Consider the following 23850-nt stretch of genomic DNA (forward strand, 5'->3'; position numbering starts at 1 on the left):
AAAAAAAAAAATTCTGAGTTCCAATACTGATCTGACATCATGCATTAGATGAATTTAAAACATTGCCTGAAAAGTTCTAAGCACTTTACCCTGAAGGAATAAAATACTTTTATAGTGAATTTTAATAAATTATATTCTCTTAAATGTGTTCACATGGATGGCATAGAGGGATAGTAACTCCACAGAAAACCAAATGCTTGCATTGAGATCTCACTGGATATTTTAGCAGCCCAGTTTATGAATAAAACAGTATTTCCAGAAGTGTTAACCAAACAAAAAGGATATTCAAGAGACTATTAGAAGTTTAATACACAGCAAAAAAATGTCCAACAAAAAATTCTTCCTAACCAGGTGTGGTAGCGGCAAGTTCCAGGTCAGCCTGGGGCTACATAGTGAACTCAAGGCCAATCTGAACAACGTAACAAGACTCTCATTTCAAAAAAGAAAAAAAACCAAACCAAACAAAAAAAAACATCACTTTATCCTGTTTTGCTTTGCTTTCTCTCAGACTATGTCTTACTACAGGACTACTAGGATTATAGCTGTGTACTGCCACACCTTTCTCATGCTGTATTTTTATAGTAAAGTTCCACAGATCTTATTGCTTAAGTAAGATCTAATTATAGATGTTAAAAGTGTATAATCTTAGAAGAAATACTTTAAATTTCATATAATGCAAGGTAGCCAAAAAAAAACCACACAAAGGATATCTAAAGCCATCATTAAATTACACAATTCAAGGACTATAATAAATCTGTGTAGCAAGCTTACTCAGTAGGTTTAAGTCCATTCCAAATTCTTATTCTCAAGAATCTGCGAGCAGGTGTTACTACTGACCACATGCTCCTTACTCTCAAAACTCTAATCTAGAGGAAATGGAAGCAAAGGTGGCAAAGGAGCTAGAAGACAAGGAAACCAGCACCCATCTGTGCTGGGCCTGGCACGCTGCACTAAGGAACTGAGAGGAGGGGCCAAGCAAGCATTATTTGTAGGAGCATCCAAGAAGCCAGTGAGCCAACAAGCTCCTCGTCTCAGAACCACGAGGAGCTCATGGAAGTTGGCAGTAGATACCATACAACCTAGCACAAGTTTTACAACTAGTTTTATTACATGTTTATAACACTAAGTTGTAAAGTCAGTCTATTGTTATACAACAAATACTCCTGAAAAATGCCTCCATAAAAAAGTTCCACCCTGAAAAGGGCTCCATTCTGCTGGTTACATCAGCCTGCTTGGCCCTCTACTTATCTTTGCATGCTCCTTTGTATATAACTCATTTGTATTTAGATTGTTTAATAGGCACAGACATGAAAACACCTGAAACATTAATTCTACTGAAGTTCTCTTAATTACATCCTTAAAAGTATGAGTCTGCTAAAATGTACAAGAGGAGCAAATATCTAACAAGCTCTTAAGAATCAAGACTTTACACAAATTAAATTAAAATTAAATCATATGTAAAAAGATCTGCATTTCTTGTCAACTGAGTCACTGAAATAACTACTCACCTCAAAGAAATCAAAGATTAGTTCTAGGTTATCTGGTTCCATAGTCTGTATGCTGTACTCGGTCCAGCGATCGGGCTGTAAGCCGTACCCACACTCCGGCTGTGAATGCCTGCACTTGAACTCATTGTCGCTGATCAAGGCTATCTCCAGGGTATTGGACATTTTATGAAGAACAGTGGGAGACACCCTGTCATCATCATCTTCCTCTGGACCCTCTAATGTAAGCTTTACCCTATGAGACCGGAAGAAAATGATGAAACACAAAAGCACCACAAAAGAAACTCATAGGGACATCACTTAAATGTAAATTTTAAAAGGTCCCCTGAATATGCTCAAATAACAAAACAATATATTCCACAAAGACTACAGATCCTAAAGCTTAAAGCATTAGATAACTCTATTTACATCTATATCTGCAAGACATTCACTTGAGATAAACGATCATTATGTCTAAGGGAGTTTTAGCTCATTCTTTAAGGCTTTTCTATTATCCCAATAACTAAGATACTGTAATTAATTTCTGAGCCTTTAAATATCAGTAAAAACTCGATTTGAGAGGTCTCACAAAAGTATTTGTAACAAGTGCAAAACTGGGTAATACTTGTTAGCAGTGGAGGTTTAAACTAAAGATTTTCCCCTTTCCTCTACCTTACCACTGAAAGCTAAGTATCTTCTAAAAAGTACATTACTAAAGAAAAATACTAAATATGTAACATATATTGCATGTATAAATCCTTTCAGTGTGTATGTATATACATGCACACCACAAGTGCCCTTTTCTAATGAAATAAGCCAAGAGTCTCTAAGTCTCATCAGCCTCACAGCAACGAAAAACACAAGTTACCATGTGACAGTGCCACAGTGATTAGTCCACTCCAATTACTCCCACAGGGCACTAGTCAACGTAACTCTGCAATGTTTCTTGCACCAATTTAATGGTGTATACGCATTTCTAGTATTATTAATGAAGAGAACAAAGTTATAGAAATTTTTCATTTAGATTTAAATGGGATCTGACCTCAAATATAAATATATTTATATTTTTTGAACTGTGTTAGTGTGGCTGATCTTTGTATAATCCTGTCCCAAACAACTGCTGACACTTTCTTTACAGCCATAATTCTGAGGTCTCCCTAAAGGGTCACCTGTAAACATTACTTTGCTAGTAATGTTCTGTATTCACATTATAAATTTATGAGTAGCTCAAAATCATCATCTCTTCTCAACAGCCAAACTCTGAGGAATCGCTCAAGATAACTAATACTTTTAGTGAACCTGAGGAAGACTATGAAGACTGCAAACAGACAGAAATGAGTAAGAAGAAAGGCCTTTTCTAAATGAAGTTTGAGGGCCAGGGATACAGCTCAGCGGTGCAAGTGCCTGCCTGGCAAGTGCAAGGTTCCAAGTTCGATTCCCAGTACCGAAAAAAAAAAAGTTTGAATGGAAAGATCAATGAATGAACTTAAGTTCGTTTTATACATGTTAAAAGGTTTTCTTCAAGTAACTCTATAAATGTTATAGTCTCTCATAAAGAGATATCACCCCTGCTTTCCGCATAGTGGCAGAGTAAATGAAAAAGAGAAATGTGTGTTTAAAACGTGGTAGTAGCCAGGCGTGGTGGCAAACGCCTGTAATCCCAGCACTCAGGGGGCTGAGGCAGGAGGATTGTTGCACACCAGCCTGGGCTACAAAGTGAGCTCAGGGCCAGCCTGAACTGCAAAGCGAGACCCTGTCTCAAAAACAAACAAACAACAACAAAAAACAACAACAAAAAAACCCATGCTAGTAACAAGATGAGGATTTACTACTTTATTTAAAATGCATATGCAGTTGCTAAATTGTTAAAAGTACTATCTCCTGGCAGAAAAATGTATCTTATCAAGGGGTCAGGCTACCTATAACTTACATGGAATTGAAGGAAAAAAAGATAATCAGAACAAACACTAATTTCCAGTTATGTAAAATTATTTCAAAGGAAATTAAGTCATTTAATTTGTAGAGTCCCACTAAGCACAAAGAAAATATTTCAACTCAAGGCTAAGCAACTTAGTAATATATAAACACTCAAAATGTCTGCACCAACAAGAATAATCTAAGACTCAGTATTCACTTGCATTCCAGTCAGATCCCTAATCATTAATTATTAATTTTTTAACTCCAAGGGGGAAAATTCCAATAAGCCAAACAACCAAAGCTTTATCTTCAATGTCTTACTCTAAAACAGGAAATAGCTGTAACACAATTCACATCTTTAAATACAACACATAAAGCTGGGCATGGTGCTTGTAATCCCCACACTTGGGAGGCTGAGACAGCAAGACCACTCCTATGAGTTCAAAAGCAGCCTGGGCTACCTACATAGTGGAACTATACAACACAAAATGTAAATAAAATATTAACTTTTGGATTTCTGCTTTGTTTTCTGAGACAGACTCACTATGTAGTAAGTCCAGGCTGGCCCTGACCTTGAAAAGTAGTTCAGGTTGGCCTCAAACCCACAGTTCTACTGCTTCACTTTCCACAGTATTGAGATTACAGGTGTGCCACCATACCTGACTTAACATTCTATCATAGATTGCTAACTACCTTAAAGGATTTGCAGCTGGGCATGGTGGATGGAGGCCTGTAATCCCAGCACTCGGGCAAAGGACCACTGAGGCCAGCCTGAGCTACACAGTGAGACTCTGTCTCAAAAAACAAAACAAAAAAATTTGTGAGATGAAAGGGCTCTTGCAGATCAGCCACACGGTGTTTCAGAAGCAAAGGCAAAGGGACAAAGTACACACTCAAACCCATTACTATCCAAATGGCAACACAAAGGGTTAGCAGGTGTGACCCACCTATTTCCTTATCTATCACAGGCATGTGTGAGCACTCAGATACTCAGGCAGTTACACACTAAAACACTTAAAAGATTTCCAGACTGCAAATCACTACGCTTTTTGTTCTTGTTTTTGTCTTTAAGACAGTCTCCCTATGAAGTTCAAACTGGCCTTGAACTCACTTTGTAGCCTAGGCTGGCCTTGAACTCACTTTGTAGCCCAGGCTAGTCACGAGCTCAAAGGGATCCTCCTGCCTCAGCCTCCCAAGTGCTGAAATTACAGACGTGAGCCCCTGCCACCACTGCTCTGCAAATCACTATGAATTTTATTAGGAAGATAAAAACCTTGTTATAAATGTCTTCATTTACTGAAAATGAATGTTTCAACTCAGGCCTGATATTGTTAGAAAAGCCTGTGTTACAGATCAAGACTCAGAGATCTCAGTACCAAAGTCACAACATTTCAAATGACAGGACTGCCCAGGCGAGAAGCCAGGCTACTCAGAGGCATACATGATGATGTGCAGAAAAATTAACTCACTACTGAACCATTTACAGAAAGCTTTACATCTACCTCTACAACCAATATAGGCTTACAAAATACAAAATACAGAGACCACTCATCTTATAGAAACATTTTTCTGGTTTCAAGTGTAACAACAGCAATGTGAGAGAGTAGGCCAGCTCACTACTGTGAAACCCTGCAGTTTTTAGAAAATGTGACACTATCTATAAAAAGTTTTTTACGTTTATAAACTTAAAGTTTAAAACTAAAAAGACCAGAAATCTACATTAGTAAAAATAACACATGGTCATACCTAAATCTAGATTTTTTAAATTTTTTCTTGGTTATGGAGACTGGAGGTTTTTCAGAATAATGCAAACGTAATCTTATTTCTGTCTGACATGTCAGCCATCCACAATCCAGAGTTTCAACACCATCTGGCAGAATAAATATAAAAACAGATATTATTAAGCACATCCTTTAAAACAATTTAGTACAAATCCACAGACTAGTGAATCTTTATCTAATCAAAAAATATTGGCAATTTTAGTTCATATTCATAATTTAAGACATTGACCTTTATATAATATGGATTTTTTTAACCCTAAAGCAAATGCACAGATAGTCTTAAATTTATTTTAGAAAAACAAAACCAAAAAAAAAAACACACCACTAATTTGAAGGTGAAGAAAAGTTAGATGATTAACAATTCACTACTTTAAAATATTCTCATTGAATCCATTACTGAAGTAATCCAAATCTACTTCAGAGCCCATGTTCCAAGAAAGTTCCTAACTTAGCAAATTCTACATTAGAGATCACTATTCCACTTCCAAAGTTTCACATGAGACGTTCAACTGAAACTAGCTAGGCCACTAACACTTCAGATATGAGAAACTGTTTGAAGAAAAAAAACAAGGAACAGTAAGAAGAAAATGGAGTCAATTATATATTCTCATACTTATGTACTGTCATAAACACATTACATGATTGTAAAATAATATTATATTAACTGTTTAACTCAAACTTACCTACTAATATAGGTAATAAAATTTTTATGAATATACAAAACTGTCAGCTCATTTGGATGTAAGCTTTTTCAACAAAAGGGCTTTAAAAAAAATTAAGAAATGTCTCTCTCCTCAGGTATAATTTTAAAACATTTAATAATTGTAGGATTTTAAATACTGTTTTTAGAATGGACATCAGAAAACTGACTTTCCATCTTGGAAGCTAACAAAAGCTAAACTTAAGGTTGGCAAATCCCACCAAAAAAGGAAAAACAAGGAAAACATGAGGAAAGAAATGCCATTTTATGACCATACACAGTAAGTACATAATAAAGGGACATAATGCTATGCATTATAGCTAAAAAATGAAAATGTACTCCTTGTTGAAGAATACTCTTTAAGACTGGCACCATAAATATAATTTGTAAATAAAGAGGACAAAACTAAAACAATAAACCCTAAAGCTGTTCAAGTATACTATGATATAAAGAATTCTAGGGGCTGAGGATTTAGCTCAGCGGCACAGCGCCTGCCTGGCAAGCACAAGGTCATGAGTTTGATTCCCGGTACCGGAGAAAATCCAAAAAAAAAAAAAGAATTCTAAACAGAACTCCAGATAAGCAGTTCGATTCCTACCCGCAATGCTGGCAGCGCATGCACACTGCTAATGTGTATAAACACAAACCGTAAAACCACAGCCAAAACATTCAGGTCCTGCTCTGTCAGTGCTTGCCAGAAAAGCAAACTGGTTATCACAGTTTATCTTTGGCTCAAAGCTAGCACAAGCACAAATTCTGCAGGCCCTCTTTCCACCACTGATTCCTAAAGTTTACTAAAATGAGAATGCAAGTTAGCAGCATAACTCTTGAGACACTGAATTCCAGTCACTGAAGATAATTTGAATCCTCAGAATATTATTTACTGAAGCAGAAAAGCATGAAAATACATAGCATTTTCAGCATATTCTGAAGTTCAGACATTTTCTACTGTACTGTAAATTAAGCTCCAAGATTCAGCCAGATTAATACAGCAGTCTGGCTACTCTAGATTTTACTGAAAATACATATTCTTGTATAAACATTCAACATGCACAAACTTAGCCTAAGAGTAATGTTTCACACTTTAAATGTTTAAAGCCGCCAAAATCATTTCCAGTATTAGTGAAAAAAGATGTTTACTGTCAAGTATACAATTTTTACACAGGGTTTTTTTATTTTGTGTTGAAACAGGATCTATGTAGTTCCACCCGTCCTTGAACTCACTATGTAGCCCAAACTGGCCTCAAACTCACAGCTGTCTTGCTTCCTCAGCCTCCCGAGTGCTGGAATTAAGAGGTGTACACCATTATGCCCAGCCAAAACCGTTTTTCATATTTATGGGCTAGGGAACTGTAACTCAATATGTATACATACTGGTCACAATGGGTTAACTAATATTATCACCTCTTCAAGTAACTATACTGCTTTTATATAAACTCATACACCTGAAATCACCAGTCAAACAATTAGTGTTTTATCCTTTTGGTGCAAAGCATAAAAGTGTAAAGTGTAAGATTTATACTGGAAACTACTATTTAACAGAATGTATTTGCTTGTTGGGTTCATTTTCAAAATCAGATTTTGTTCTATTTCCCATTGCCACATATTTCAAATGAAATTTATCTCAACCACATCAGTAAATATTTTCAAAACTTAGTCTCACTTACTGTGGATTCCAAATTGTCCATCGTCAATAATAATTTCATTTTCTAGAATTCAAGGAAAATAGAAAATCTTGTTAAAGTTCACAATTATACAAAATGAATGAGAAATTACCAACTTTAGGGGCTGTTTAAAATATTAAATCTACAATTTAAAAGCAGCCTAAAGTGAATAAGCATATTTATTGTAGCCCTCAATAAAAAATTCCCTTTGAAAGAGTCTAGCAAGCACTGCAGTTCTTACTTTGGTTTATTATTCATGACAGTGTAAGGAACAGTAAAAAACCCTAGAGAGGTACTCTAGAGGCATCAGGACGACTTCTACATTCTCCAATGGACGAGCTAACAGATGGCTGGGTAATGTAACTTCTTGTTGATTTTTTTGAAACCAAAGGTCTTGGCACAATTAAAATGCTTATTCTTAGGTAGTGCACATTCTGAACTTGTCTAACACATGATTCTCCTGAAATCTCAACTACTCTCTATGGCCAGTTGAAAAACTTTTCAAATGGTATAAACTTACCTGTATATACAGAGCTGTGAGGAACTACCAAAAAAAAAGTAAGTGCTAACATATCCCCTTCTCCTAACAGTTCAATTAATAAGTAAAGCTGTAAAGCCCCATTCCTCTAAGTAAAATACTAATTATCATTGCTTCCTACCTCCCTTCCCAGTTTACTTTAAACATAGTCTGAATAGTTTTTAAAATAAATGCTATCATTCCTAATACAGGTTCTCAGGTAGATTTCACACAGCTCTCAAAAATTTCCCAAAGCAATAAATTTCTTTCTAAAAGAACAACAACAAAAAAAACCCCAAAGCAAAATCACTCCACTTCCCATGATAGCAAAACATACGTAAGTGCAAGATGCTTCAATGTAATACCTAGTATGTTCCAACCTCAGTATGGGACTATTATAACTCTACTTCCATAAAATTTCTAAATACACAATCAAAAATGTATTAAAACAAAAAGAAAATCCAATAAAGAGGATGGAATGAGACCTCTATTTAAATAAGACATGTGTCCTTGATCCAAGGTAAACCAGAAAGACTCATTGCTTTCTAATCCAAGCTAGTACAGGCAACTCAGTTATCCTTGAATTTTAACTTTGCCTAAAAACAAAGATACATTTTTTCAGCACTAAGTCTATTTACAGGTAAACACTGTAATGAAATGGGTATTATATGTAAAATCAACTTCTATTCTATTTTCAGCACTGAAAAGGAAATTCAAAAATATCTGTATGAAGAGAAATGCCATTTTTAGGCACAAGAAAATGGAGTTGTATTTTAAAAACAAACTCTCTGAATATCAATTCTAGCATAACCAGCAAAGAATTTTAAGCAAATTAGGAGGAAAATATGTAATATTTAAGAATAAAGAAATTTGAATTCATTCATACAAGTTTATTCAAGTGTTTACTAGCTACAAAAAAAAAATATGGAGTAATGTTTCTATTGTTCTTACTCTTCAGTTCTAAAAATCTTAAGATTTTATTGTGGATTATGTCTTTCCCAAATATTATCTAAGCCTGAGCAAGTAATATTAAGGCCACAGATGCTCAGTCAAGAATATTATCTTATCCCCTTTTTTTAAAAAAAAATCTTTGAGGCAGGGTTTCACTAAGCAGTTCAGGCTGGCCTTGAACTCACTTTGTAGCTCAGACTGGCTTCAAACCCACAGGAATTCTCCTACCTCAGCCTCCCAAGTACTGGGACTACAGGTGTGTGCCACCACGCCCAGTCAAGAACATTATCTTATAAACTTTCTAACACATCCATGAAAACAAGCATTTTGTAATAAATTAATCTAATCCAAGAAACTTAAAATAACTAGGCAAGCATTTCTAATAAAGTTTACAAAGAATGGCAATTAAGAACTGTTTAGTTTGGAAAGATCCATGAAATGCTAAGTGAAATCTGCAGTACTGATAACGCATTGATTTTAACTTCAGAGTAAATTTTAATAAGTCCCACTAAGCCATTGTGCAGCACATTAGTAACTCTATGCATATGCCTCAAACAGATGCAGGTAATGCCCATACCTAAAGGGGTTATTGATCGTGGTTGTAGATGAGTCTCCCACTTGTGAACTATGACTTGACATGGACCACCGATAGTCTGCAATTTAAAAGTTAAACGTCTGCAATAATTTCTTATATCTTATTTTCTACCCATGACTCCATTAGATGTTTGTGACCTAAGTCTTATCCTAAATATGAGACCAAGAGCTTCATCTTGCTAATTATCAATATATACACCAAGCCAGGAATGTAACCCAGTCACAAAACATGATGAAATGCTGGAAGAAAATGAGGGAGCAAGTGGAGAAAAATGAGATGAAGGGCACATGAAACTCTCTAAACCCACTCGTAAATCCGTTTACAAAATTTTACTTATGAACTGATACTAACTCTGTCATAAAGTTAATACCAAAATATACCTTGGTATGTCAGCAGTAAAAGAAGTATTACTAGATAAAGTAACTGTCTCCTGCTCTATTTAAAAAGTCTCAGATGCTTGGGAAAAGCCTCAAACAAGCTCACAATAGTACAAATAGTAGGAACAAATGCATCAAGATCAATTACCACAAATTACTTGCAGAGTTAAAAGGTATAAAACGACGTATGTGTGTGTACAGTAACTAAGTGGGAAACAAGAACATCGGATTTCCCACATTACAGTAACCAGTGCTTCTAAAGAGCCCACCGAAAACCTAAAGGGCACATGAACAATAAATTTAAAGAGTAAGTATGATATAAAAGAACATTCAGTTTGATTCTTATGCCTCAGAGTTTATAAATTCATGTGACAAATCATAACACTGTCTTCTGCTATCAAGTTCTCTTACTAAAAAGGAAAATAAAGCTTTATGTGTTGTTAATAACCTATAAAAGCATTTTAAAACAAGAATGAACTACCACCAAAGATTCCCTGAGTGTGCCTAATAATGAAGTTTATATTTAAAAAACGTTTTTTCATTTGTTTTATTTTTTGGAGACAGGGTCTCACTATATAGGTTCAGACTGGCCTCAAACTCAGTATGTAACCCAGGTTGGCCTTCAGTTCAAGGTGATCCTCCTGCCTCAGCCTCCCAAGTGCAGGAGTATAGGCATGCATACCTGTGCCTGGCAAGACTGAAGTGTAAAAGCATCCTATCTTCCTTTAATTATTAAAAACAGAGACTAAAGACATGTGCCAAAACAAAGCCCTTAAATACAATTTTAAAAGCAAAATTTTCAAACTGTAACCTTACAAAGTAGTGTAATGTTTAACATGTTTTCTGAAGAAACTTAAAAACATTAGCAGAACAAAAATGCAAAAACCATTCATTATCATACCATTTTGGGTTAATCTCTATCAACTTTTCATATAAATCTTGAGCCCTTTTCTAGACATATAGTACACCCTTAAGATACCTGAAACATCCAAGATTCTGTCTCTATACTGTATGTCCTTAGATGCATTACGTATCCTTCTCTGCATCTTACTGGATTTTAATACTGACTATGTAAGTGTGCCAAATGGCAAATAATTCCAGATAATTCCATCACTTAATGAGAGAATCAAAGATAAAAATGCAAATAGATCCTTTTCAAATGGGAATGAGATCAAGAATTGAAGGAAGGAAAGGGAGGGGAAGGAAGAAAAAAAGAATTAAGATGTATTGCATGTGTATATAAATTCCCTAAGACAAACATAATCATTATGCACTGCAAAGGTACTAATAAAGAATATACAGTTAATAAACAACTACCAGGAAAAATTACTTTTTAAAATCTGCAAACTAGCCAAGTGTGGTGGCGCACACCTATATTCCCAGCACTTGGGAGGCTGAGGCAGGAGGATTGTTGCAAGTTCGAGACCAGCCTGGGCTACAAAGGAGCTCAAGGTTGGCCTGAACTGCAGAGCGAGACTGTCTCAAAAAAAAAAAAAAAAGACCAAAAAAATAAATAAATAAATAAAATCTGCAAACTAGCTGGGAGTGGTGGTACATGCCTGTAAACCCAGCACTCAGGAGGCTGAGGCAGGAGGATTGTTGCAAGTTCGAGACCAGCCTAGGCTACATAAGTGAACTCAAGGCCAGCCTGAACTGGATAGTGAGACCCTGTCTCAAAAAGACAAAACAAAACAAAACAACAACAACAAAAAAAAACCCTGCAAACTTTTGAAGCTTAAGAACTAAAATAAAACAGCATTACATCTTTATTGAGTTTACTAATCCTACAATAATAAATGAAATTATCTGTTTTTCTAGCTGAATACCTCCAGAATACCTCCTTGTATAAGGGTGCACTTATTAACTGTCATACTAAGTAAATTTTTTAAAATATCAAACTATTATCTTAAAATTAATATAAATATCCTCTCCATTATATGAAGATACATTTAATTTTATACCTGTTAGATTTTTTTACTTCTTTCCAGACTCTCTTCAAAATGTTTTTTAAACATCTAACTTTCTAACTTCCAAAGATGTACACATGTACATCAAAAATAGAAGCAATGTTTCTTAGCAACAGTAAGGAATCACAATGAACTATTCTGCTAGGCGTGGTGGTGCACACCTGTGATCCCAGCACTCGGGAGGCTGAAGCAGAAGGATCACCTTTCAAGGCCATCCTGGGCTACACAGTGAGACACTGTCTCAAAGCATTAAAAAAAAAGCAAACTATCCCATCTCTTCTTTCCTGTCCTCACGCTTCTAGTGTTCCCCTCTACCCCCAATGCCTTTCTCCACAAGGAAGGTGTGAATGAATGCTCTTATAAAAATGACTAATCAGAAGTCAGTGGAAATGGGTGCTATCAATATGTTAACTTGGATAAAAAGAGGGTAGAGAAAAAGAGAAGGGTTACTTTGCTTTTTTTTTTTTGACATTCAAGGGCCAGGGAACCCTCAGGCAATGCTGACTATGGTACCTCAATCATGTAAAAATAGTCCTTGGATTAAAGATTTGAAAAGAAACCAATTTCACTAGTATTTTTAACATCTCTACTCTCATCTACTTCAGTAACAAACCCACTACTCACATCATACAATCACCTAGATTTGAATGGGTTATTTGAGGAGCAGTATAATGTGACAGTTCAACAAATGAGATAACTGTCCATTACATTCACACTAGAAATCCATGTTTGCTGACATATAGTGATAATATTGCTTTCTTAAAAAAAAAAAACCTACTTGGGGCTGGGATTTAGCTCAGCCGCACAGCGCCTGCCTGGCAAGCGCAAGGTCGTGAGTTTGATTCCTGGTATCAGAAAAAAAAAAAAAAAAAACCTACTTTTAAAATATACTGAACTTTCAAAATTGTTTTGATTACTGTATTAAACTTTAGAAGGTAATCTTAAATTGTAGCCTTACTAAAATAAAAGTCCCTTAACAACAAAAAAGCCTAAATATTGGGAAATTCAAATTCAAAATGTTTTAACTCCAAAACATGCAATTTTTTCTATGCTGTAAAAACTGATTCAACATTTGTTAATTCTATTCTGAAAAAGGCCACAAGAACTTTAAGCTTTTGAAGTATGGAAGGTAGATTCTAAGGAAAAAGATCACTCCAAGGCAACATTCCATTAACATTACTGCTAGAGTTCTTTCACAATTTGACTTATTTAAAATCAGATGACTGCAGAAATGTTTAGCAAAAACATAAAAAGATGGAATTTATTTCTGCAAAAAGGTTTTTAATCTATTGCTTTCTTAAACAGTGACATCACTTGGCTGTATCAAGCACCAGAGATTATCTTAATCAGAGATTATCCAATCTGTAGACCGGAATTTTGTGCTTGTTTCTTTTTAAGAAACGAGCAAGCAAAATTTAGAGAGTCATGCAATGTTACTGCTTTCAGATATGAACTTTTAAAATTCTTTACTGATTTTTTTCTATCCATAATTTTGAAAACAATCCACATATAAAAAGGGGGCTGAGCTATTTTATCTACAATCTCATAGAAAAGCCAATTCTATTGCTATTTAAAATTCAGTTTTTAGTAAAACCAAACAGAAGAAGGGCCACCTAAGCATGAGTAAAACAAAGGAGGCTAGGCCAACAGGTATCTCTGAGAAGGCTCAAATCTCAAGTTGACAACTGAGAACGTTTAGTATCCACAAGAATTTGATTAAGAAATTATTCAAAGTGACAACCTCAGCTATTCTGAAAAAAAAAAAAAATTTGCCTCAAGATAACTGATTCTTTTACTAAACAGTTAAAAGATCAAGTGAAATTAAATTAAAACAAGAGTTTGCAACAAATCTGTTGAGTAAATGTTAGTGGCTATAAACATTAGAAACATGTTACTGAGAAATAGATCTAGTTTCACTAAAAAGAAAAATTTGAAAGGATATAATTCAAAATTTTACTGTAAAGATTCCTGACTCCAGCCACAAGAAAAGAGCAGACATGGATTTTAATAAGATGTTTAAATTACACTGCATGTTAATTTAAAAACTGATGAAGACGTGAAATTAATGGGCCAAATGTGCACCTATGCCGACGTTCTCATCCTAGGAATACTCTTTCCCATGTTTAACTAAAGTAAGAGTTCGTCTTGTTAACTCCAAAATTATCTTAAAACTCAAAATATCAACACCTGTGCTTGCTTCAGCAGCACTTGTATAAAATATTAATATCTTATTCTAATTTCACAAAGTGTAAAAGAACATGCACACCTGTGAGAAAAAGGATTTCAGTACTCAACTTCTAAACTAAAGAGTATGTCAGAAAAAGCAAAGCATGGAAGAGAAAATGAATGGTAAAATTTTATTTGTCACAATAAAATTTTAGTAATGAAAGGACCTACAAAATGTGTAATTCAAGCCCTTCACTTTATAAAGGAAAAAGCTACAGTTAAAGGTCAAGTGATTTGTCCAACCTTAAGATTTTTAGTTTGGGTGCTTCAACTGCCTGGCTAGACTACCTTCTAAAAGTTTCTGACCCAGTAAAATTAATTTTTTCCAGTTACAGATTTTTAATGCTTTCATCATTGCTTTATTTTCCTATTATTATCTTTATAAAATATGTACAGCATTAATTTATATAAGTTCACGTGTCTTTACACATTACTTCTGTCATTTGACAATGCACAACTGAGACAAAGTTCTGTGATATTTCTAATAAAAATGTTTGATTAAAAAGTGCCACCAACTTCTAAAAGCGTCATTTTAAGCTGGTGTACAGAAAAAAATAGCCATATACATGGGATTTTATGTAGCTATTTACTCTATTCCATGAAAAACATACTTACCATAGCAGCCCCTGCATCACACGGTACATGTGTACACGATACAGAGCAAGCACCTACTTAAAGAAACACACTCACCAACATATACTGTAAACTTTTGCAAGTATTACAAATGGAAAACTTGTTGTTTTACGGTTAGGCAGACTTTTTGCCAATTTTTTCCAAAAGCCATTTTTTTGGACTGATATGTTGCTTTTGATTACATTTTCAATGAAGAGGAAATACAATAGGTTGGCTTAATTTGACCTGTGTTGACAATAGTCTTACTTTAGAAAACTATGCTGAAAGGAATCATGATTTTTCTTGTCCAAATTCCCCTTTCCAAATAAACTTCAGTTGATTCTGCATTACAAAGCTAAATTTCCTATTATCAGGATTCTCAAATTATGTTATCTCTGCCTAGCTGTTCAATTTATACTGAAGAATTTTGCCATGATGCATAATATCTATGCCAAGTAAACAGATACTTGTTTAAGCTATTAAAGTGAGACTACTGTCAAAATAAGCCAACACAGTGACAACCGTAATATAAGTTTATTTACTGAATATTTACAGAATATTCTTGAACAAAAAACGTAATAGGTGCAAAAGACAGCTGAAGTAGGTTTGTCAGTTTTCCTTCTTCCTGATAATGGTGGCTAAGAGAATGAGGTCACAGTGACTGCTTGTATTTTTCACATGTAGCAATAGTAATCAAAGACTCCTAGGGGAATTACCTAGCTTTAAAAGGTCCAATTCAGATTTTGTTTCCTACACCTCTATCCTAAACCCTTGTTCACATGTGGCCCAAGTGTACCAAAGGTAAAAATCTGAAGGAAAAGAATCCTTTCAGCAAATAAGTATTCGCAGACTACAGAAAAACAATCAACTTTCTCATTTTCTAAATATGAAAACAATCCCAAAATAACAAATCGTTGCGAAAAGGCAGATTAAGAATTAACAGCTATTCCAAAGGCCTTCAGAAAAGATCCTGGCTAATTAATACCACCTTGTGGGAAACGCTAAGAAGAATCACTTCAATTTTGCTAGGAGTTAAAACAATGCAGCCACTAGAAGATGGCTACTGAAAAATAGTTTTTTGAAATAACCACCTAAAGCTGCCTGTGTACTTCTCTAAATGTACTTGTATGTGGGATTAAACACAAAAAGAAAAACATTTGCAACTGGTTACTAGCCAGTTTACAAAGGCCTCAGAAAATGCACACCTACGGAGAACATTTGTCATCAAAATCAATCTTGTAAGACTGCTGCTGAGTATACTTACTATTAGTATTTTACTTTTAAAAACCCCATGCCGACATCTGCTCTGAAATGGCTACTTACTTGCTTTTTGGTTCTAAAATGTTACTGAGAGTTCTATTCCTTATTTGACCAAAACGAGCTCATTTTACTTTTAGGGTTTTCAAACTTACGTTAGTTGCTTTTTAAAAAAGTGGTAAAGAAATTGTAAACTAGATAAAGCAAACATACCTTTGGTTCTAAAAAGTACCCTTTGAAGTAGCGGTACTGAATGGATATTCCTCTAGTGAGTGCAATGGTTGCTTTCCATAGCATGCTGCAAAAGATTAAAAAGAGCATCAACACTGACCTGAAATATATGAATGTAAATGTGTAACTCTCAAAACCACTCCCGTAAGGACTGTGGCCAGCTCCACTCGTCTCTTCCTGCACAGAACTGCACTCCAGGCCTATGCAGGCCATGGGAACACTGTGGTAAATACTGCAGGAAAGGCCCCGTCTCCAAGGAGCTTGCTTTCCTTCCGCAGACAAGTAAGAAAGCACACAAGATGCACTGCAAGTTCTGAGGCTTTGCAGCAGAGGCCCAAGGAAGAAAAGCTGAGCTGAGACCCTATGATGAAAAGGCACCAGCTACACCTAAGAGCCTAAAGCAGTCCAAACAGGAAATCCAAGTGGCACAAAGGTGGAAGCCTGAGGCAGGACCTTCTGTTGATGTTCCACTTACCTAGGGGGTCACAAGTGAGAAGCAAACACTGTCAAGCTACACTCATGTGGTCAACCTCACTTCTATATACTCCGATTCCTCTCACAGTCCTGCACCAGCAAGGCTCCGCTGTGCCCTTAGCCAAGCAATCAGAATCTGTTAACTTGTTTCAGTTCACATGCTCTCCTCTGACCCATGCTACTCTAACATAAACTAAAACACTGGCTCAACAGCTGCTTCAAAGTAAGGAATTCACTTCACTACTATTCATAATTTTAACTGAGTTTTAGCTCCAAATAAGAGGTCACTGGTATACACAGTGTGGTATGGAAGCATTAGGACTGAACAGGAACTTGTTAGAGATGCGAATTTAAAAGCCCCACCCAGATGCAGGAACTGCGGGGGGTGGGGGGGGGGATGCCCAGCAGTCTATATGTGACTGAACAACACTTTAAGTTTGAGGACCACCCTGACCATCATCCGATCATTAATTCAGCATGTGTAATTTACCAACTACCTAGGAGCTCCAAATGTTTTTGTGGACTACCAGGATGCTAACAGCGCTCCCTGCCTAGCCCGACATAGTCAAGTTTTAGACCACATCTTCACTCTGGTTCAATCCAGGGTCCTAACAAGATATCCACAACCAGCTGTCACCCACAGTCATAGCTTCAGCAATCAGATGAATCTGCTACCAATAACATGTGTGCCCAGGGTTGATCTGGGAGATTCTGACTCCATGGTCTGAGGTGAGACCTTATCATACAGGTCTGACACAACTTCACAGCCACTCGGTTGTGCACGGTTGGCTGGGAACCAAAGAGAGCTACATGTCTGAAACATGCGTCCCTACTTTTACCTGACTGACCTCAAAAATTCTTTAGCACAGGGCTCTGGGCAGACTCACCTACTCATCTCTGTTACCACGAAGCAAAAAAGAAAGAAGGCAAATTTCTATGACTAGCTCATCCACAAAAAGCTGGACAGAGTAAGTTAAAGTAACCCCAGATGTGCAAGAGAAATTAGAGGTAAATTTTGAAAACTGTGCTGAGACACCTCTCTCATCCACTATTTCTTCATCTCCAGAAGCAGAGTCTGGGCACATGTGTTTTTTGAAGTGATTCTAATGTATTCCCCTTGTTAAGAACTTCTAAAGTAAAGAGACAGACAAAGCAATGAGTCTTTTTGCTTTTTTTTTCTAAACCTCACCTCTCTAAGAAAATACAACAAAGTTAAGAATGAACTACATCTAGCCAGGCATGGTGGCACATACCTGAAATCCTAGCACTTGGGAGGCTGAGGCAGCAGGACTGCCATAAGGAGTTCAAGGCCAGCCTGAACTACATAGTGAGATCCTATCTCAAAAAATTAAAAAAGAAAGAAAAAAGTAAACCAGATCTATTCAGTGAACTTAAGAATGAATGAACATAATCTGATCAAATTCAAGAAAAAAAAGGAAAGAAGAGTCATGAGGTTGAGTGCAGCTGCCTGATTCTGAATTGGCCTTCTATCCTCCAAAATGCTGTTAACATGCAAGAATAAATAAAACCACAAGTGACCCACATCTTCAGCTTTGTTGCCTTGTTAGGAAAAAAGTACAACCTTCAAATTATCCATAAGTAGAAGAAAATCCCAGCAGAACTCTAGCTACCACGTGGCTCAGAGAGCTGGAAAGAAAAAAGCAGCTTAGAGAGGCTCTTTGAATAAGAGGGGCACAGAGGACCTCAGATGTGGAGTGCGCTGAAATCCCAAACGAAACGTGAGAACGAGGCCCAAAGGCAAGCACATTCTCTTGTACTTGCTTTATTGTTTTGTTTTTTTCTATTTTTGAGACAGGGTCATGCTATGTAGTTCAGGCTGGCTTTGAATTCACTATGTAGCCAAGGCTGACCTCAAATTTACGGTGATCTTCCTGCCTCAGCCTCCCAAGTGCTGGGATTGCAGGTGTGTACCACCACACCCAGCCTTCTCTTGTACTCTTGAACCGAACTTCCTTTCTCCATGTGAAGCCCTATTTACCTGCCAATGAATCTACTCTATTTCAGAATACATCACCACTATGGTCCTGGGTGGCACATGCCTGTAATGCCAACTACTCTCGAGGCTGAGGCAGGAGGATCAAAAATGCAAATCCAGCCTGGGCAATATAGCAAGACCCTCTCTCAACATAAAGAGGGATGGGGGTTTAGTTCAGTGGTAGAGACCCCCTGGGTTCTATCCCCAGCACTACAAAAAAAAAAGAAGGGGGCTATGGCTGGCACACACCTATAATCTCAGCACTCTGCAAGGCTCAGACAGGAGGATCGTGAGTTTGAGCCCAACCTGGGCAACTTAGTCAGATCTTCTTCTCAAAAATACAAACCTAGCTGGGCGTGGTGATGCACACTTGCAATACCAGCACTCGGGAGGCTGACCCAGGAGGAGCGTTTGGAGTTCAAGACCAGCCTGGGCTATAAAGTGAGCTCAAGGCCAGCCTGAACTGGATAGTCCCTATCTCCAAAAGACAAAAAAAAAAAAGCGAGAAGTGGGGGGATGCTAGTAAGTGCAGTGGTGCTAGCAATCCCCGGAGCCATAAAAAGTAAGCATATGTTAGTGATGTCTTATTCTTTTCACATCACTCTGACCAGGGAAACTAAAAAGCTAAAACCAACTTAAGCAGAGGCGTTTTTTAGAGACAAGTTCAGAGACATACAAAGTTTCACTTCACAAAGGAGTCATGGCTGCTCTAAAATTCAGGGAAAAAGCAGCCCCTTAAAAGGGATAAACACCTCGTCCCTCTGTGAGTCGAGTAACAGTCTAGTGAAGGGCAGGTGGCAGCATCGTCACAGGTAGATCTGCTCTCATAATCACAGCAGCAGACACCTGTCACACTGACGACAACCGGCAAGGGGCTGCTCGGAGCCGTTCTGCTTCCTCTCCTTGCTCACTTAGGGCCCTGACTCGCTGTTCTCTGTTACCCCCCAGCACTGCCCTTACGCCTGCTCCACATGCTGTGGACGGCCAGTTTCTTCATCTGTCTGACCCACAATGACATGTACGGAGGTCGCGACGAAGTCCAACTGCTTAGAATGTCACTAAATGTCTGCCACTCCGGATTTTTGTGTCTGTCGTATCACGCAATGATAAAAGGTCTTTTGGGCTAGCACTGGTTCACATTTTTTAGTGCCCCTGCTCTACAGGATACTGAATTTGAGGTGGGCTAAATACAGACTCTGCTGACATCTACAGATTCCATCCTAGACACTTTACAGTGGACATAAACTAACTCAGGCCTAGAGACATTCGCTCGCCCCAAGATGACAGATGTAGCTCAGTGGTAAGGCCCTGGGCTGCGGGCAGGTGGCTGTATGGAGGGCTAGGGACACAGTTCCATGGTATAGTACATGCTTAGTATGTAGGAAGTCCTGAGTCTGATCCCCAGAACTACTACTAGATTAATAATAATAATAAAATAAGAGTGAGTACTAAGAAGTCAAAAAATAATGCCTTAATTTTGCTTTAAACATGTAGGCAACATAAACCTACTATTTAGAAATACGGTGGTAAGTACCAAAGGAACCAGCCAAGAGTTTTTTTGTTGTTGTTGTTTTGCTTTGTTTTTTGTCTTTTTGAGACAGAGTCTCACTATGCAGTTCAGGCTGGCCTTGAGGTTACTTTGTAGTCCAGGTTGGTCTCGAATTTGCAACAATCCTCCTGCCTCAGCCTCACAAGTGCTGGGCTTACAGGCATGTGCCACCATGCCCAGCATCAGCCAAGAGTTTTAAGTGGTTGAAAGGTGAAAACTAAGGAACCTATTTCAACACTCAATAACTTTCATAAAAAATAAAGTGTAACGGCTGGGGTGTGACTGAGTGGCACAGCGCAAGGCTCAATCCCTAACACGCCCAGTTATACACGCTAATGCACTCTGCACAGCTCCTAAGCTTCTAACACGACTGTCACAATCAACTGTCCCTGACCCCTTGCTTACCTGTTACCTGTCTCACTGTCCAGAAGAGCCACAGCATTTTGCGGATTCCAGTTTCCCAACACATCACAGCTTCCACATATTGCAAAAACTTCTCCTAAAGAAAGAGAACAATTAAGTCTTTTCCCAAGTAGGAATTTCAGATTCCGTTTTAGGAAACAAGAGCGAGCAGCTATGGTAGCTCAACGCAATGCGGAATGTCCCTTCGGTGAGATGCATGAGCCTCCAAGGGGACAGCATGGAACACAGGGACCACACTCGCACCTCTATTAAGCCCCAGGCCCTGCAGTCAGGAGAGCTCCAATTGAGAGAGGCAAAGGCTAAATTCCAAGGTGTTCTAGAGAAATACTAGCCAGTATTTTCCAAAAATTCAAACAATGGTTATTAACAAGCTAAAAATCAAAAAATGTTATTAAAGCTGGGCATGGAGGTGCACCTTGTGATTCCATGATTCTGAGACGCTGAAGCAGGAGGAGTAAAAGTTTGAGCCCAGCCTAAACAACTGAGCAGACGCCCTCTCAAAATAAAAATAAAGTAGCCCGGCGTGGTGGTGCATGCCTGCAATCCTGGCACTGGGGAGGCTGAGGCAGGAGGATCGTTGCGAGTTCAAGACCAACCTGAGCTACAAAGTGAGCTCAAGACCAGCCAGGCTGACGCAGGAGGATCGTTGCGAGTTCAAGACCAACCTGAGCTACAAAGTGAGCTCAAGACCAGCCTGAACTGCATAGCGGGACCCTGTCTCAAAAAGACAAAGACAAAAAAATATATACATATAGCCTAGGAACACGGCTCAGTGAGAAGGACCTGGATTGAATCCCTAGTGCTACAATAAACAGAACAGCAGCAATATAATTAAAAACTCCTCAAAACAGACTAATGTGGTTAAAAATCTAGTACTCCTTACTAAAATGATGAGTACAGTTTCATCTGAACATTTCTTACCAACAGATTTTTAAATGCCAACATATGGCCACTGTTTATACTGGCCAAATAGTTAGCAAAGCCACAACTTATTGGATATAAGTATGCTGAAGTTTTTGCTGTGTATCAAAACACTGTGAATTAATATAATTAAAATTCATAAAGAGAAAAGACAATGAAATTAGTACACATGTCAATCTGTCTCAAGGCAGAGTTCTCTTATTTTCTCAGAAAGGACTATGCACCCCAAATGGAAAAATGAAACTTGGATTCACTTTGCTCCTCTGGGTGTTTGTCTTGCTGATTCCTTGGGAATATGGATTTTTTTCCTCCAGTCGGGGTTTCACTGTGTAGGTGAGGCTGGCCTTGAATTCACTATGTAGCCCAAGCTGGCCTTGAGTTCGTGGCAATTTCCTCCTGCCTCAGTCTCCCAAATGGTGGGATTACAGGTGTGCACTGCACCCCCAGCAATGGGTATGTGGATTCTGAGAAAAGGAAGCTCTCTATTAGAATAAAGACCTCCCTCTTTCACTGGCCTCACTTTTAAACCACTATAAAGAGCTGCTGGGTAGGCATGGTGGTGTACCCCTGGGTTCCCACCACTCTCACAAGAGCAAGGAGGATCACAGTTTTGAGCCCAGTATGGGCAATCTAGTGTTTCAGTCAGACCCTGTCTCAAAATTTAAAATTTAAAGCTAAGGGCTGGGCCAGGAATATAGCTCAGCAGCATAGTGTCTGCCTGGCAAGCACAAGGTCCTGTCTCAAAATTTAAAAAAAAAAAAAAAAAAAATTAAAAAGATTGGTGATACATACAGCTCACTGTGAAAGTTCTGGGAAAAAAAAAAAAAAAAAAATTAAAAAGATTGGTGATACATACAGCTCACTGTGAAAGTTCTGGGCTCAATCTTCAGTAGCGCGCGCACACACAAACACACACACACAAACTGGAACACAACAAAAATCTCAAACTCAGAGGACCAAGTGATTGGGGTGGGGGCAGAGCGGAGGAGCTGGGACTCAGTGTGTACTTGTGCCAGCTCCCTGCAGTGAGTGTGGTTACTGTGTGCTGCCAGATGTACTAATAAAAATAAAGATTGAAAAAAGAAAGAAGAAATCAATCCCACTCTAATAACAATTCTGAATTTAAAATAACTCAGATAAGAAAAATGTTCACATAATTTAAAAAATCATTGTAATGTAAAGCTTTACCTGGTAAGAGAGATCCTCTTATTTCAAAGGTAACCTGAGAAGGCGTCATTCTGATGGATTTATCTTAGGACTCTTGCTAGGAAGAAAAAGAAAGTTGTCACTTTGAGTAAATGAACATACTAGCATCAGATGGTTACCACCAAGAAACCATGTTAATCCAAGAACTATACTTCTATTTTTCAAAATAGTGCAGTACTTACAAAAAGAAAACTATTTAATGTCTATGCCGCTTTATGTTGTATGTATTTTTTAAAAATGATAGAATAAATAAGAATGAAGAGGTGCCAGGCATGTGCACACCTATAATCCCATTGCTCAGGAGGCTGAAACAGGAGAATTGCCATGAGTATTAGGCCAGCCTGGGCTACATAGTGCTACCCTGTCTCAAAAACCAAATAAATAAATAATTTTTTTGTAATTAAAAAAATAAAAACTGAGGAAAGCCAGGTGTGATCCAAACAAATAAATAATTTTTTTGTAATTAAAAAAATAAAAACTGAGGAAAGCCAGGTGTGATCCAAACAAATAAATAATTTTTTTGTAATTAAAAAAATAAAAACTGAGGAAAGCCAGGTGTGATCCCAACGCTTGCGAGGTTGAGGCAGGCCAATCACCAGGAGTTTGAAGCCAACCTAGGCTATATAGTAAGTTCAAGATCTGCAGAACCTGTCTCAAAAAGGCCACAAAAAACAAAAAAGAAAAGAGAGGTTAAAAGCAGAAAATGAAAATGAATCTCTACCATGGGCAAGATCCCCTTCAGAGCCCTCTCTGTAAACTCACTAGTGTAAGTAAGGTGGGGAGAGCACTGTGCCAGAGTACTGCACATGGTAACCTCCCTCACAGCCCGTTCTCTAAGAATGTACGGGACAGCTAGGCGTGGTGGCACACGCCTGTAATCCCAGCACTCGGGAGGCTGAGGCAGGAGGATCATTGCGAGTTTGAGACCAGCCTGGGCTACAAAGTGAGCTCAAGGCCAGCCTGAACTGCATAGCAAGACCCTGTCTCAAAAAGACCAAAAAA

At 37.7% G+C, this 23850-nt stretch overlaps 1 protein-coding gene across 4 annotated transcripts in view; it reads right to left on the minus strand.

Moving 5' to 3' along the window:
• Positions 1-23850, minus strand: part of Gpcpd1 (glycerophosphocholine phosphodiesterase 1) — a 55962-nt gene that overhangs the window by 26039 nt on the left and 6073 nt on the right. For 3 of the 4 annotated variants that reach the window (XM_013512298.1, XM_013512297.1, XM_013512296.1), the window contains exons 2-8: positions 22831-22906; positions 20704-20797; positions 16262-16346; positions 9592-9667; positions 7550-7591; positions 5148-5271; positions 1509-1740 (exon numbers count right to left, since the gene is read on the minus strand). In XM_013512298.1, coding sequence (XP_013367752.1) covers positions 1509-1740; positions 5148-5271; positions 7550-7591; positions 9592-9667; positions 16262-16346; positions 20704-20797; positions 22831-22879 — 702 coding nt within the window. In that variant the 5' untranslated portion in view covers positions 22880-22906. Of the gene's footprint in view, positions 1-1508; positions 1741-5147; positions 5272-7549; positions 7592-9591; positions 9668-16261; positions 16347-20703; positions 20798-22830; positions 22907-23850 lie in introns of those variants that run through there. The other variant, XM_013512300.1, reaches the window with a different exon arrangement.

The sequence above is a fragment of the Chinchilla lanigera genome, unplaced genomic scaffold, assembly GCF_000276665.1.
Source record: "Chinchilla lanigera isolate Chin_1 unplaced genomic scaffold, ChiLan1.0 scaffold00014, whole genome shotgun sequence".
Taxonomy (NCBI): domain Eukaryota; kingdom Metazoa; phylum Chordata; class Mammalia; order Rodentia; family Chinchillidae; genus Chinchilla; species Chinchilla lanigera.